This window comes from Carassius gibelio, chromosome A9 (genome assembly GCF_023724105.1).
Source record: "Carassius gibelio isolate Cgi1373 ecotype wild population from Czech Republic chromosome A9, carGib1.2-hapl.c, whole genome shotgun sequence".
Lineage (NCBI taxonomy): Eukaryota > Metazoa > Chordata > Actinopteri > Cypriniformes > Cyprinidae > Carassius > Carassius gibelio.
The window spans coordinates 25,338,659-25,356,647 of NC_068379.1; the positions used below are offsets into that span (position 1 = coordinate 25,338,659).

Consider the following 17,989-nt stretch of genomic DNA (forward strand, 5'->3'; position numbering starts at 1 on the left):
TATATATATATATATATTTTTTTTTTTTTTTTTTTTTTTTTTTTTTGATATATATGTCTGATATATTTGACATTTTATTCTGTATGTATTTGACATATTGCAAGTGACACATTAAATATTAAATAAATATACAGTATAACAGAATTACAAATAAGATTTTTGATCTATATCAAAATGAATAATCTAGACATGAATGTCAATTTCTTGTGAACTGTACAGAGTCACTCCATGAAGAATCTCCCAGAAGTCTTTGCTCTTAAAGGGCGTGATCTGTATTCAGACAGTATATCAGGTTGAGTTATTGAGTTAGTGAGAGGGTTAGTTTGGGGATTCAAGCAGCAGCGGGTCACTAACCAAACCATGAAGATGCTGCTCGAAGCAGCGTCTGTCACAGCAACAGAGCGATCGAGTGTCAGATGTCATCAACACAGACACCGCAGGGTTAACACTGACTCTACAGGAGCTTCAGCATGATATCAGTCTGCTCCTTTAACCCGCCATGGCCTTTACAACATATTACACCCAAAAATGTTGTTTTTCCTCCTTCTTTTACATTTGATACTTTATTGGAATGGTACAAAACTTGCTGGCTTTTGTGGTATTTGCTTTATGAACTCATCATGTGGATATGATTAGAAAAGGGCAAAATGGCCTTAAAAACATGTGCAATCTTTGCGGTCAAAACTGAGCACCAAAATGCAACTTTTGGAGGGCAGTCTAGAAATCAGCTATAATAAAATAGTTTTTGATCATGTCAAATGCAAATCCGAAACCTAATAAAAGTAATCATGTCTGAAAATACTTTTATGCACAAATATATATGTATATATATATATATTTTTTTACACATATTTTTATGTGTATGTGTGTGTATAATTATATATATATATATATATAGACACACACACACACAAATGCAACAACAAAAAAATATAGCAGTATTAATCCAAAGTAATATTCAATACATACTTTTTTATATATTATTTCATATATGTGTCTGTATGTATATTGCATATTATTTTCAATTAATACAGTGTGTGATGTAACTATTATATATTTAATTTATAATAATATGCTATTTTTTTGTATATCTTTTGCAGTATTTGCCACGTAGCCACTAGATATACATGTTATATTAATATAGACTTGCACTGAAGAGTGCTTGTGTACATGCAGAGTTTCGTAAATAAACTCAGTTTTCCTCCACAGATCGACTAAAGATCTAATGAAAGGCCTGAATCTGCGTCTCTCTGTTTCTGTGTGATCTGTGAAAGCGTCTCTCACCCCGTCGCTGGTCTTCCTCCTCCTCTTCCTCCGGGACGGCACGGCTGATTTCCCCAGGACCGTCCAGCTCCAGTAGATCTTGTAGTGATGGACCGGGACGTCGGGCTCCGTGGGAAGAGTCCAGCTGATCCGGACCGTCAGCAGGCCGCCGGGTCCCGTCGTGATGTGAGACGCTCTCAGTCCGGATGGAGCGGGAGGAGGAGACGGGTCTGAACACAGACAACATCGACAGACACTCGCATGATTCCTGTGGGATTTCTGGAGTCTGACCAAACAACATTCATATTCATCATATAGAAAACAGTGGCCAAGATATTCATTAAAATATACAGAAGAAATTAAGGTTTATCAAACACAGAATAAAACAATAACCCCCACAATGCACTTTTACAATATTTATAAATATCATATTCATTGAATATTATCTATAATATTAATTTCATGTTCAAAAAATGTTAAATGTTCAATTAATATTAACTAATACTTAAAGCATACAAAATGTGTTGAAAAACTGAAGTAAAATATATATATTCAGTTTAATACATTTTAGTATTCTAAAAAATAGGTTTTCTTATTCTATTTCAGCTTAATTTCAATGAACAATTTTTTTTTTTTTAAATAGTTTTAGTTAACAATAACAAAGGTGCTAATAAACTGAGAAAATGTACCATTCGTGAACCAGCATGTAGTATTTTTATTTGTATTTTTTTAATTATATATTTTTGTATTAGCAATAATATAATCGTTTATTTTTATCTATTTTATTTTATCTTCAGATATTATAATTATTATAAATTACATGTAATTTGCTACAAATTCTTCTGTACATTTGACGCAGTAAAAACAAAAACAGCATGATGTAGTGGGTTTTCTTGCGATCACTGAGCACATGTGAATGTGATGTCGTCCACATCTAAGGGAAATGATGTCATCTGTGTAGAGGAAGTGAAGCAAAGCTAATGGGATTTTAATGGGAAAATGGGCCAATTGGCTTGCTGTTATTGAGGCCCGTCTGAAAACCAGATGCTCGCGCAAAACATCAACAATCAAAGAAAGTCTCTGCAAATCAAGTGAACTGACTGAATGTCATATGAAGAACTGTGCTGACAAACTCATTGATTCTACAGAGCTCTCTGACCGAATAAAAACTCTGTAATAAATCATCACAGATCACTAGTTATATATCAGAAGATGAGATCGGATCCTGCTGGGAAGTCGCCTGTATGAGTTTGTAAGTTATAATAATGTCACTGAAGTGATTTTGGAGCAGATTGTGATCCTGTGAGGGATAGAGACTCTCACTGATGTATGAGAAACAAAGCTGCAATTTACAAACATAATATTTATAAGAGTGAACATACTACATACAACATACTGTACGTAATACATCGCAAAGAGAGGAGAGCAGAGCAGGACTGCGAGCTTGTTTCAGAAGTTTGAGCTCACGTTCAGTGTTTTTATAGTTATAACACAAATAGCTTTAAATTTCACTTTAACAAAAAGGCAGATAAGTTTTACACCATATTAATTTATTTAGATTTTTGCAGATTGAATGTTAAATGATGGATTACGAATGCTTCTTTTTATCATTAAAACTATAAATGTTTAACTGTTTTTTTTTTTTTTTTGGTCTTTTTTTGACACATGGTCTAAAGCAGATACATTTATATAAATTTTTATATTTAGAAAAATGTTCTTTTTTCCCCCTCTCTTAATAATATTTTTAAACTCAGCATCACTAAAATTGAGTATCTGTAGGCATTTTTGAGATAACTGTTAATAAAGTTTTAATCACACAAACACATCAGATTCACTTCAGAAGGCCAGAGCCATATGGGACACTTTCTATTGTGGATGCACTTTATTGGACTTCTTTCTTCTGCATTTTTAAATATATCTCAGATTTTATTCATCTTATTGAAGAAAATCAAATACACCTAGAATGACTTGAGGGTGAGTAAATCATGTGGTCATTGTTTTCATGTTTGGGTTAACTATCCCGTTAAATATTATCAGGGTTATTATCATCCACTAAAATGAAAAGTCTAAAGGTCTGAGCCCAGTTTGGAGGTTGTAGCTTCAAATCTCTAGGAGGAGATACTGACTAAACTTAGTCTCAGAAGAAGCAGCAGTTTAAACAGTAGCTCAGGGAGTAAATCAGGCCTGCAGCGAGCAGCAGGTGAAGAGCTGCACCTGTGAGGACAGTAAATCTGTCGGACTCACCTCGGGACGAGCGGAAGTGTTTGCTGGGAGCCGTGAAGCCGCGTGTGCCGTGAACGTTCACCGCCGCCACACGGAACTGATACCACCTGCTCGGCCGGACGTCGCTCAGCAGCACGTGCTCTTCAGCAACCTGAGGGGCACAGGGGTCAAAGGTCACGGGGTCACATACATGCAGCCCTGAATATAAGCTTGGAATCTGATCTGTTTTAAAACATGAAAGACTGGAGAGACATCTGTGCATCTGTGTTTTTGAAGCACAAAAATAACGTTCTAGCTCGGTATTTCGGTCTCGTTTTCGAGCACAAATATCTAAAGATTATTAAATAAAAATACATTTACTGGAAATTAAAATTGTATTTTCATTTTCTGAAAAAAAGTATCAAAATGAAGTGAGTTTTTGCTTAAAACAAGAACAAATATCTGCCAATGTCGCTTAATTTTGAGACATCAAAACAAAATGTATTATCTTATATAAATGTCGCTCTAATAATTTAAAAGTGTTTCGATATTTGTACTGGAAAACGAGACAAAAATACTGTGTTAGGACAGCCTTTTTTTGCAGTAAAGGCATGAAACAAAAGCTTGTGATGAATTTGCCGATGGCTATTGAACAAGAAAAAACATACAAGACTTGATTTTATTGGTCGGTTTTTAATTGAGTGAAAAAATAATAATAAGTAAAACCCAACTCAAAATATTAATACAAATTATAATAGTATATTGACATATACATAAAGATACTAAATATAACTAAGGAAAAAATGTGCACATATATTTCATTTATTCTGATCTATTGTTTTGCGTCCATCAAGTTCAAAATAAATCAAATCCATAATATTTCTGAATGTTGAAGGATTTGTTCACTTCCATAATAAAAATCTCCTGATATACTCTCCCTCATGTCATCAGAGATGTTCATGTCTTTCTTTCTTCAGTCGCAGTGAAATCAGTGTTTTTGAGGAAAACATTCCAGGATTTTTCTCCATATAATGGACTTCCAGTTCTAATTCCAACATGATTATGTCATGCGTGCAGTTGAGCATTTGTTTTTAAATAGTATAGTGTATATATATATATATATTTTTTTTTTTTTTTTAATTAGCTATGGTCTTAAAGACTCTTATTCCTTAGCTGGGATCAATCGCACGAATGGGGGAAATGCCTGACCTGAGCGATGTCCTGCCACGGTGTAGCGTCGTCTTCGCTGGGATGGATGCCGAAGTTCCAGCGGCGCTGAAGCACGTAAAGCACCGGCTCCACAGAGACGTTAAAGCGGGACGACCAGCGGACCTCCAGCAATCCTGACGGCTGCTCCACAATCAACAGCTCCTTCCTCGGCTTCAGAGGAGATCCTGAGACACGGACGAACATTTCAATTTTATAAAAAAATCTAATATAGGATTTTTACTGTTAACTAAATCTAAAATGATAAAATAGCGTTTAGTTACTTGAAATAAAATATACGTTAACTGACATGAATTTGATGTACTAAAATAACTAATAAACTAAAACTTAAATCAAATTAATAAAAATATAAAAAATATATAAACTAATAAATGTGAAATATAAAAAAATACAAAAACTTTAACTGAAATTAAAATGGAAAATAATTTTAATAAAAAAGTGAAAACACACAAAAAAAATACTAAAACTTTAAAATTAAAATGGTAAATAAAATTAATAAAATAAATAGTGAAAATACACAAGAAAATTACCAAAATGTTAAAACTCAAATGAAAATTCAAACTAATAGTAAAATTTCAAAAAGTGGGAACACAACAAAATTTGTACATTTTTAACTAAAATTAAAACGTAAATAAAACATTCAATTAAAAAAAAATGAAATTAAAAAAAAATAAAAATGAAAATCTATTATTTAATTTGTTAATTATTTTATTTGCTGGATTAGATGAAAACAGACATTATCACAGGATTACTCAAAACATAAAATTGTTTCAATGGATGTGCAATAGTTAATAAAATGACTCCATCATGATAAATAGCGATATAAAGTGATGTTCATGTGATGCTCTCACAGCAAACCTCCATCTGCTCCATATGGCAGTGACTTACATTTAACCCTCAAAGACATCTGACATTCTTCCATATGTAATAAATTAAAGATTTAATAAGTACAAAGCTTCAGGGGGCAAAGAGAGGGAGAAAATGTTCTGCTCCATGTCTTTCCTCGATTCGTTACAGCTGTGATGGAGCTCCGCTGATTGAGAAGCGATGTGAAAGACTTCACGACATGAAGCTCAAAGACATCCAACGTCTCCAGAAATCAGCAGCAGACGGAGACATTTCCATCTGAGCACAGCGCTCAAGATCTGGGTCTTATATTTATATCAAATTACATATATATATATATATATATATATATATATATACTGTATATATATACATGAGATAGAGAGAGAGGGAGACATACCACTGCTAATGTGATATTGATTTTATACTACAGTTAATAAAAAATAAGTTAGAGACAATATTGTCCGTTTTTGCATAATTTTCCAAACAACCAAAGCCACAACAGCAACACAGAGCGGTGTTTCGTTACTTAATGAATCTGTGTTATGAACGAATCAACTGAGACACAATGACAGTCACTTACTCTGTTTCTGAACAAATCAACTGTTTAAATGAATTGAGAGAGACAATGATTCACTGAATCATTCATGAAGACAGTAATTTACTTTGTTTCTAAACCAATCAGACATTTAAAAGAACGAGTGAAAATGATTCAATGACTTAAGACAGTCACTTGTTTAGTTTCTGAATGAATCAGTTGTTTGAAAGACTCAAGTGAGTCAATGATTCATTGATAAAGACATAAAGACATTCATAAAGACTGTAAACTGCATTTTTATAAACAAATCGACCGTTTGAACGAATTGAATATGCCAATGATTTAGAAAGAAATTTACTTACATCGTTTTGAAACAAATTAGCTGTTAAATGAACTAGTTAAAATAATGATTCAATGACTCATTAAGGCAGCAATTTGCTGAATTACATTTCTTTCTAAAGCTACTTTTTGTAATGTATCTTCATTTTTTTTCTTTCTTTCATCTAAAGCAATAATGTCTTTAAATGATATTCTGTGGGTTCATTTCTCAAGCCAAATTGATGTGCAATTACTTTGCAATTAATTAACTGGCACATCACATAATTAAATAAACATTTTAATCACCTGACAGCAATACAATGAAAAGCACCAGTGATTCTTAACATCTGCATGAGAATCACATATGGAGGAATGCAGTGATGACGAACATTTCCACTGTGGGTGAAGAAGTTCAAGGACTGAACGCCTGTTAAGGAGATCCATGCGCTTGAAGCGATCAGCGAAGGCCAGATCTCCAGGAGAAGATCGGAAGACAAGCAGAACAGCTGTGTTCGATTGTGCTGCGGTTTCACAGCTCCAGCACGCGTGTGACGTCTGCTCCAATCCCGGCGCTCCAGTAAAATCCCACAGCGTTCCTGAACCAGCGCTGGAATCCACACTCTTGCTCCGAGAGCAGGATCTGAAGAAGTTCATCCAGAAACCACACAAACCTCCACAAAGCTCCGGCGTCCGCAGGTGCACGTCAAGTACTTCTTGAGCTCAGCACACGCTCGCAACCGTAAAGGCCATAGGTTTGATTCCCAGGGAATGCATGAACTTATGAAATATATAACTTTAATGCACTGTAAGTCGCTTTGGAGAAATGCATCCGCCAAATGCATAAATGTAAATGCTGTGCTCATGCAACATGAAGATCGAGATGTTTAAGTGAGTTTGTCGTGGTATTGCCAACCCGAGACTCAAACCCACAACCATATGGTTAGGAGTCAAACTCTCTAACCACTAGGCCACGACTTTCCCCATTGGTCGGTAGTTTTGACATTATGGTAACACTCAACGCCTTCATATATAATGCATTCTAAAAGTATTTTTATACACTAATCATGCACCCTATAATGCATGATTAATATATGTAATGATATAATGCTGATTTAAGATTCAACAAGGAACATGCAAATATTATAATGCATCTGTGAAAAGACATAATGCATTACAACATCTTTTATAATGCATTATGTGTAAAGGCTTTAATCGGCATGTCACAGATATTCTAGTTGAAGTGGGCTTCGTCTTCGGGTGGAGGTTGTGTTCGTCCACCTGCAGGAACATCTGAGAGCCATCGACAGAGAAGTGACGCTCACTTTGAGCTGATAATGGTTTCCAGCATCGCTGATCATCATCTCAACAGAGAGAAACAATTACGCTCCTGACTCCAGCAACGACTCTCTGACTGCCTTTGGAAATTTACAGCTTTCTGCAAACGACGGGGAACCAGTAAATCTGACATCAATAAAACCAAACCGTAAAGACTCATTCACTCGACCAGCAACAACATCAGAAACAGCTTTTCTGGCACAGATTTCATTGATATTTAGATTTGTATTTATTTATTTTTTTTTTTCTGTTTCCACATTAATTTTAGTTGCATTTTTAGTACTTTTAGTACTTGTATTTTATATATATGTTGTTTGTATGTATATATATATATATATATATATATATATATATATATATATATATATATATATCTAGTGCTGTCAAAATTAGCGCGTTAACGCATTCGATTAATTTGAAATATTTAACGCGTTAAAAAAAAATAACGCAATTAACGCGGTTGCAGTTTTTTTTATTTCCGGTTGTGGCCTATGTGTGTTCAACGTGCAAAGAAATATGGATAAGACCAAGGAAGGACTTTTAGACGGAAAGTTTCAGTATAAAACTCTGCCGGATTACTCTTCAGTCTGCCACAAGAAACATTACTCTTCATTTAGTCTGCCACAAGAAACAGCAACATTAAAATCATGAACTCAAATGTCATTGTTTAAAAAAATAAAAAAAAACAATGACTGTAACAGTGCGTAAATCAGACCTTTCTGTAACGCTAACGTTAATAAGCTTAAACGAAAATAACGAAATAATTGTGTAGCGGAGTATTTTTTGTACACAGTGTACTCCTGTACGCGTGCATCACTGTCCTCCTCAGCTGCAGCAACTTGCGCTCTCTCTCTTCATCAAGCTTTAAAACAAAAAGGGGACAAAAAGATCATATTGTCTTTGTGCATAGGCTATAGATTAATTAGATAAATGAATATCTAAATTTGTGCCTAGCCGTCTACGGTATTTTTTTAGAACTTAGAAAAAAGATGCTGCAGCCAATGAACAGCCAGCGGGGGCTGCAGGACGACTCAACCTCCGCAGACAGTTTTTAATGTTTATCAGACAATAAATACTCAAGATTTTGCTTTAGTGTAACTCACAACGAGTTTCACACACCTTCTCCGGCCACGTTGAGTTGTTGACACTTAACAGTGGGAAAAGCGACACATGCGCTATTCACTTGTATTATTTAAGGGTGAATGGGTAATGTAGTTTCTGCTCTGGGTGGGATGAATTAGGAAGCTTGCATTGTGAAGGGCGCTCTGAAAATCGGCAGTGCAGGTAAAAGATTAAAACCTCTATTAAAACAGATGTCCAAATGAACGTACTGGTACGCTACAAGCACATTCTGGGCGCACGGAGAGGTGGCGGTACGCTCAAGAGCTATATTTGGAAGTGGCGGTACATGTGCGTACTGGCCCACTTAAAGCACTGGCAATGACTATACTTTGGAATTTTTTTGCAGTCCACTTAGAATTCAACATGGAAATCATTTTTGTTTTTTATTGGCATTGATTGTTTTGAAATTCAAATTGTACTTACATGCCTGTGTTTTTATTTCTGTAATAAATATGTCTTTCAAGCCAACAGTTAATTTGGAGGATATTGATGGTTTATTGCAGGTATGTTGTTTACATGAGAAAATCTGTGTTACAAGTTAAACAAAAATTCCAATAAACAATCATATTTTGAATTTAAATAGTTTCTTTGTCTTGAGTTTACATTAATTATTTACATTTTACATTTACATATCCAAAAAGTTTCAGTCTTTTAATTGCGATTAATCGCGATTAATTTTAAAAAATTGTGCGATTAATTAGTTAATTTTTTTTAATCGATTGACAGCACTACTATATATATATATATATATATATATATATATATATATATATATATATATATATATGTGTGTGTGTGTATATATATATATATATATATATATATATATATATATATATGTGTGTGTGTGTATATATATATATATATATATATATATATATATATATATAAAAATGAAAATAAAAAATTGCGTAGTTTTTTTATTTGTTAAAAGCTTTAGTCCTTTTTTTCCTCATTCATATTTATAGTTTTTATATTTATCATTCTTTTTTTTCTATATTTTTATTTATTATTTTCTAATTATTTCATAGTTCAAGTAAAAAAAAGAAAACAATAAATATTATCCATACATATTATTATAGTTTGTAATATTGAATTAGCCGTTATTTTATATTTTCAGTTTTCATGTTATTATTTAATGTCTTCCTCATTTTATAATTTCGTTTTATTTAACTATTTTTTTTTTTATTTCCAGTTAATAATTTAACATGTATTTACATTATATTTATAAAATTTATTATTTTGAATAACCTTTTATTTTTGTATTTTCTGGTTTCAATTTAATTAAAGTAGTTTACTTTTTTTTTAAATACTTTTTTTATTATTATAATTATTATTATTATTATTATTTAGGTTTAATTTAATTTAATTTTGTTTTATTTATTTCCAACTAGTAATTTTAGTGCTTCAACTTTCATCTAATATTTACACTGATTTCAATGAACAATTGCTTTTAACAGCTTTACTTAATGACATCTCTGTGCAAACTTTAACATGTAAATTCAAATAAAAAAAGTTTACAGCTTACTTAATAACTTTAAGTACTTACATCTTTAAAAATTCTTAACCTAAGCATGACTTTTCTCTATTTCAGTGTTGATCTGTGCAGATCTGTATGACTTTTAAATTTTTTTCCACACAATGAAAGTCAATGGGGTCCAAAACGAAAACATTACACTTTCATTGTGTGGATGCAAAAACCCCATGGAATTAAGCAAGTCACAGAGGTTTGAACGACATGGGGGTAAGTAAATGACTTAGTTTTTGGCTGATGAGGTGTTTGTACCTTTATAGGGGTTCTTGGGGATCTGGCAGGTGTGTCCGCATCCGTTCGGACAGCATTTCTTCAGAGCCGTACACTCTGTGTCTGTTTCGCAGCTCTCAACACATGCCGCTTCGAATCCGCTCGCTCGCTCCGCTGCAGGACAGTCTCCCGGCTTCAGCGTCTGAACGGAGCGCAGGAACTCACAGCTCGTCAAACACTCGTAATGCTTCTTCAGGAACCGAGTCTGAAAGCACAGAGTCACTGATCTCAGGCCGGCTCTCACAGGTTTGGGTGTGTTTCAGAGTTTCATACCTCACACAAGTCCTGACACTGGTTCTCCTTCAGGTCCCATGCTGCCCTGCAAGGCTCCAGACACTGGACGTGAAAAACAAAGAAGAAACACTCAATTAGGAAAAACAGAGAAATAAAAATGAGCCTAAACCAGACAAGCGATCCTCTAAAAGCTTTCCAAACTTGCAATAATTAAATAATAAAAAGGCAATTTAATTTAAATAATTAAAAATAATTAAAATAAAATAAGCAAATCAAAATAAAACACTTACTATTGATGCATTCAATCATAAATATCTAAATGAAAATTTAAAAAACACTTACTGATTAAATTGCAATAATTCAAAAAAATAAAATAATAATTAAGAAACATCTAAATTAAAAAAACACTTACTGTTAATTAAATAAAAAACACCTACTAATAATTTATTAAACCATAAAATGCAGAATGAAACGGAGCATGTTCATGCTTTTTTATGCAAAATAACAAAACACTGTATGTGATCATTAAAACTCAACAGTAAACTGTAAACATGTGGATGTGTTTTTAAATTAATAAGTAAATATTGAGCAAATATATTAAGTAAATATTGTAGGTCTAAGTCGTTCAGCTGACAATAAACCGCTTGTGAATCCCCGACTTCTGAAGATCTTCCTCCACATGATTCGGTCTCATTTTCATTCATTTATTAAACACAAAAGAACCCAGATGTGCTGATCGAGAGCCGATGTGAAGCTCTTCATAATCTACATGTTAGAAATACAATGTATGATTACACTGGTTATTGTCATGCTGCTTTTTAACATGTTTGCCAACAGAAATTCCTCTTCTGTGTCTAACAGAAGACAGCACAGAAGAGTGTGAGTGAAAGATGACTGAAACCCAATATTTTCATCAATCCAGTGAAGAATCACTGCTGTAACAGTGAAATCACTCCTCCATCAGAGAAGCACTGGTCTCCACCCAAACCACACGAGCAGAGCCAAACCAAAGACACGAGAGCGCTTCAGCTCCAATCTGCTCAGCCATCAGTCACACAGAAGAGGTGAGGGATGGTTGAGGGAAAAACACCATTCATTAAGTATTTAAATCATTAAAATTAAGATGAAAAATGTATGTAAAAAAGACAAAAATGATGTTTAAAAAATAAAACCATAAAACACTTGCTATTAACTAAATGGTAAACATGTCAATTTTACTAATAATTATTTTAATCATAAAAATGTAAATGAAACGAATAATTTAAAAATAAATTAAATCAAAATAAAACACTGAATTAGTTGAATCATAAAAATATAAAATGAAGCAAATAATTTTTAAATATATGCAATCAAAATAAAACAATTATTGTTATTTGAATTATAAAAATGTAAAATGAAACAAATAATTGTAAAATAAATGCAGCAGAAACAGATCGCAGGCATTTCATTCACCCTCATTGAATATGGGAACACGAAAGAAACCGTCTGAGCGACCCATTTCACAAAAACACTGAGATAGACTGATGCAGCTTCCTAATGAACGATGAGATTGAACAAAAGAGACGTGGAAAAATAAATATGACACAGATGACAGTGGAGGAAACACAAACTACAGCGAAAACTGGCTGGAAAATGTTTCTGAGCAGTTTCTGTAGGAGTTAATGGAGCGTGAGACTAGACTTTACACACAAACTACAGCAGAGAGAAAAGAAGAGCTTCTTCACATCTATGAACATGATTTTATTCATCATGCTAGGCTAGGCAAGTCATTTTATTTCTAAAAGCACATTTAAAACAGCAGTGGCTGAGCAAAGTGTTGTACAACGTAAATTGATCAAATACACACCAAAAGAAAATAGAATACAATAAAAACAGATAAACTAACCAAGAGAACATTGATCCAAAAGCCAGAGAGAAAAGATATAGATATGTCTTCGAGAAGCCAAAGCTGAAACTGTAATTTAGGTTTCTTAACTGTCATCCGTGAAATCGAATCTAATCTTGACAAACTATATATCGTTGGACAGGTCTAAGACTCCTAAATATATTTTTAACCAATGTTTTTTTGTTAAAAATAATGTAGGAAAAAAGTAATCAATTAATTTATGACAAGAGTGCACCCTCAGAAATCCACATCTAACAGGAGTTTTGACCTTTGTTAAAAAAAAGACTTCTTTGTTGCCTTTTACTCTATCACATTTTAGAAATCATCAGAAATTATATATCAACTGAAAACTTAATCTCAAGATTCATCCTTTAAATCCCATTTTAAAATCAGACATTGCATTACAATTTAAATGGTACATCAATATCATGTTACAAAATATTTTCATTCATGAATTATAAAAATTTAAGTTTGGATCATGCACTTCAAAGTCAATGTTAAAAAATGTGAGTGACAGTTAATGGACATGCACTCATAGACAATTAAGCACAGTGTTAAATACTGTGAGGAACTCGGCACAACACTTACAGGCTTAAAGAATAAGGACAGATGTCAAGGAAAAACACAGAGGTATTAAGGACGGAGTTCTGATAAGCGTCAGGCAGTGAGAATGGTTAAATTTTTCACATAGAAAATGATTACAGCCGTTTTCTATGTGAATCTCTGTTACACAAATTTATTAATGTGATGAACAGCTGAAAATTACTAAAGCATTTTAACATCCACACACAAAAAAAAAAAAAAAAAATCTCAGTATTTTAATAAATCAACATTTACTTGAGAATCAAAAATACTATTTTATGAGAAACTAATCAAATGATTAATTAAAATGATTAAAAAAAGAACAAATATTAACTGATGGTCTCAGAAAATCAACTTTATTCAAGGGGAAAACATTTTAATTCCTCACTGACAGATATTTGTTCTTGTTTTAAGCGTAAACTCACTTCATTTTGATAAATTTTTAGGAAAACAATACTTTGTATCAGGGTAAATATAGTTAACTAAAACTAAAACCATACAATGTTTTATTTAAAGTAAATGTGGTCCCACTTAAGTGTCCCTAATACCTGTGTGCTTACATAGTAAATAAATGTGTTTGAGTATGTAACCATGGTGCAAGCCCACATTGGTGCATAGTATCTACTGTAATATTTCTGAAACTACACACATGTAACAACCCTCAGGATGGTTTGTGTACGTACAAACAGCACATTGTTATAAACACTTTTTTCCACTTCACTAAAGTACTCATGTTCCAAAAATTGTATAATTATATTTTGTAACAACAATGTATAAAAGTAATTGGAACCAATTGACCCAGAGGATGGAGATTGGTAGGTTTAGGTGTGGAAATGGTACGCAGTAGGTGGATATGGATAGATTTAGGGGTGGAAATGGAATCCAGCTGGTGGAGATGGGAAGGTTTATTGGTGCAAATAGGATCCGGGAGTGGAGATCGGTATGTTTAGGGGTATAAATTTGATCCAGGGGGTGGAGATGAGTAGGTTTAAGGGTGTAAATGGGATCTAGAGGGTGGAGATGAGTAGGTTTAGGGATGGAAATGGGATCCAGTGGGAAATAGGATCCGGGAGTGGAGATCGGTAGATTTAGGGGTGTAAATGGGACCCAGGGGGTGGAGATGAGTAGGTTTATTGGTGTCAATGGAATCCAGGGGGTGGAGATGGGAAGGTGTGTAAATAGGATCCGGGAGTGGAGATCGGTAGGATTAGGGGTGTAAATAGGATGCAGTGGGTGGAGATAGATAGGTTTAGGGATGAATATGGGATCCAGGGGGTGGAGATGGGTAGGTTAAGGTGTGTAAATGGGGGCCATTGGGTGGAGATGGTTAGGTGTAGGGTCGCAAATGGCGTCCAGGGGGTGAGGATGTGTAGGTTTAGGAGTGTAAATGGGATGCAGTGGATTGAGATGTGTAGGGTTAGGGATGAAAATGGGTTATTTTTTTTTTTTTTTACTTTTTTTTATTTTTTTTTTTTTGTGGGAGGGTGGTGGTTTTTGTTTTTTGTAATTAATCATGATTAATAACAGCTGCAATTACAACCAAATCGAAATTAAGAAAACAACATAAAGACAGTATACTGTATATTATAGATTTGCTTAATGTCATCCTTTACCTACAAATAGACTAACATATACAAACAAAGACTATTAAAGTTCTGTATATTATCAATGATGAATATTCCAGTCCATCAGTTAACATCTGGTGAAGACAAAAGCTGAAACAAATCCAGCATTTAGATGTTTTTAATCCATAATAGCACTTCCTACAGTGAATAAGTGCACCTGTTGTCTCTCACATCCAAATCCAGCCACATATTTTTTTAGAGCTTCTGACCAAAACACATTTTCACTGGAGGAAGTGTCATTATGGATTATAGACTCATATTTAAGTTAAAAACATCTTATGGACTGGAGTGCTGTGGATTATTGTAATGTTTTTATCAGATGTTTGGACTCTGATTCTGACGGCACCCATTCACTGCAGAGCATCCATTGATGAGACACTGATGCAAGAAACAAACTTAACCAAATCTTGGATGGCCTGAGGGTGAGTACATTTTTAAACCATTTCAACAACAACAAAAAAAACATTACAGCCCAAATTATAAACTTTCGAAAGTCTATTTCTGAGAGTTACTCTTATTTTCAAAGCAAATCAATTCAATTGTTGGGGGTGTTTGGATGTCTGACCCTTGTGAGCAACTGATACTGCTTTTCAGCTGCTTGTTTTTTCCCCTTTCACTTGAACAAGCACCCAGAAGTTGTCAAACTGTCTTGGCATGTAACGGCAGAGCTTTCTTTCACTCCAGAAGAAGTGCTCACACGAAAGATAAAGAAAGGAGACACAAAAGGCCGAGGCGGCTGTGAATGAAGGGTGATGGTGCTGCTGTGGCATGCTAATGAAGCTCTAATACTCAAAAATGCCTTCTCCCTTCTATCTGGCAACAGGGCAGTGGGGTTAATTATCATAACAACGGGGCACTGGACATTTCGCAGGGATGCCAACACTGTCCTTCTCTAATGTGCTGATGGATCTGAGAGGTCATTTCAGCATTGTTTAAATAATTAACCTACCTTTGATTCACTTTTGTTGGAAGAGCGCCACCAGAATAAGCCTTTCTAATGGACAGAACCCGCATCATTCAGTGTGTTTGTGGAGGCAGCGGGTGGCTGTCGAAAACATTACTGTCTTTGCTTTTGTTTGGCATCTATGGTGGCTCAGACTAAACGGGCTGAACGGAGCTTTTCACAAACATAAAACACACACACACACGCTGTATGGGACAATCTACTGGGATGCTCTATATAATCGGCCCAGCGTGGGTCTGGCCTGATATTGTGAGGACTTTGCAAACAGATCACTTCATTAAGAGGTGTGTGAGCACACAAACTCCACAAACCAGGACTGACAATACACATCATTAACATCTCTAAGAGAAATTTCCTCTTCACATACTGGGTGAATGCTGGTTTAACAATTCAAGAATTAGTAACTTTCACAACATTCGATTTTTTTTTTTTTAAATGGTTAAATGGTTGATACTGAAAATCGCAGAATGGCCATACATCTCCAAGCTTATTAATAAACAAAAAAGACATATATTTCTTTAGTTTAGGGGTGCATAAATAGTTGAGCCTCTTATAAATGATAGATAATCAATGCAGGCAAATAAACATTTGCACAACGTTCACATTGAACTTTACATTAGCAGTCAGAATATCACAAAAATTCAGAAATGACAATCAATCAGAAAGCAACAATCAGAGGTTTAACCCTATCCCTAACCCTATATATCTATACATCTATATATCCAAAAATCCATCCAACCATACAACTATCCATCAATCCGTCTGTTTGTACATCAGTCTATCCAATCATCCATTCAATGACCCATCCAAATATTCATCCATCCATCCAACCATCCAAATATTAATCTATCCATTCATCCATCCTACCAACCATCCCCATATCCATCTATCCATCCAAACCTCCATCTATCCATCTATCCAACCATCCATCTAACATACTTTAAAAGCTTTTTAAACTTTTTTCAATACTTTCAAGACTTTCAAAACGTTCTAATTTTGTTTTTGTTGTTTTTAAAATTAAAATGTGTTTCTATTCATTTATTTTCTTACATTCCTAAAACTGTAACCACTGTTCTTCATCTGTTTGCTACATCTATCCAAAATTAGGAACTGAACTGGAATTTAAGACATTCTCAATTCAATTCCAAAGTGTGATCAACACCGTTTCTTGCATTCCAAAAACAGCTAGATGATTGATTAATGGCAAAGAACACCTTTTAAAAAGGCAACTATACTTCTGAAGACATGAAACAAAGAAACATGAAGCAACAGGCAAAGGCGTCCATCTGATGCATGTGTACACATAAAATTAGCCCAGAGTGAACTCAATCCATGGCCCCCGTCCCACAGAGAGAACGACAACATATGCATTACTAATTACCATTACAAGCATGATTGTGAAGCAGACCTGACAGATCACTAGCAACAGAAACACACAGAGTGCAAGCATGGCATGATCTCCTCACAGGCGTAAAGAGTTTTCAGACTCTCAGAGATGAAGAGGGCCAGTTGTAATGGGAACGCCCAATGCTGAGACACGCAAACAGCCAAATCTGTCTTTAACACAGCAGCTCTTGATGAATGACTGGGGACAGCACCGTTGCCAGGATCCAACACTGGCCAAGTCCATGGAACGGAAAAGAGCAGGTCTTTTGTTGCATTTGAACACAAAAACAAAGCGGCTTTGCCTTTAAAGCACAGTGTATCTCCTCTTTGAAGCCTTTTGACATCCTCATTAACTAATGAAGAAAAAAAAAAAGCTTATGAAGCAAAATTTTATTTTACTTTTGCCTTGTTAATATTATTGTACTTGGCTGAACTGCACTCAAATTATTCTATACACCAGCGTGACGCGATTTCACTACAATGCCATAGAAAACTTCAAATACATGGCAACTGGTGAGAAATTAGCAATTGACTATTAAATAAATAACTGGTAAAATTCAGTAAAAATTTTAAGGAGTTGCTCCTCCTAAACTATCAATGCAACACAGATATTATTATACTCTGATTTGTATTGAGCAATTAAAGTAAATCAATTATC

The 17,989-nt window shown here is 34.3% G+C and overlaps 1 protein-coding gene across 2 annotated transcripts in view; it reads right to left on the reverse strand.

The window, feature by feature from the left end:
* The window catches only part of LOC128020234 (anosmin-1), a 35,694-nt gene that overhangs the window by 13,261 nt on the left and 4,444 nt on the right, over window positions 1–17,989 (reverse strand). For both annotated transcript variants that reach the window (XM_052607014.1, XM_052607013.1), the window contains 5 exons: window positions 10,929–10,991; window positions 10,638–10,860; window positions 4,675–4,859; window positions 3,508–3,637; window positions 1,285–1,493 (listed from right to left, as the gene is read on the reverse strand). In XM_052607014.1, the coding sequence (XP_052462974.1) occupies window positions 1,285–1,493; window positions 3,508–3,637; window positions 4,675–4,859; window positions 10,638–10,860; window positions 10,929–10,991 (810 nt within the window). The remainder of the gene's footprint in view (window positions 1–1,284; window positions 1,494–3,507; window positions 3,638–4,674; window positions 4,860–10,637; window positions 10,861–10,928; window positions 10,992–17,989) is intronic.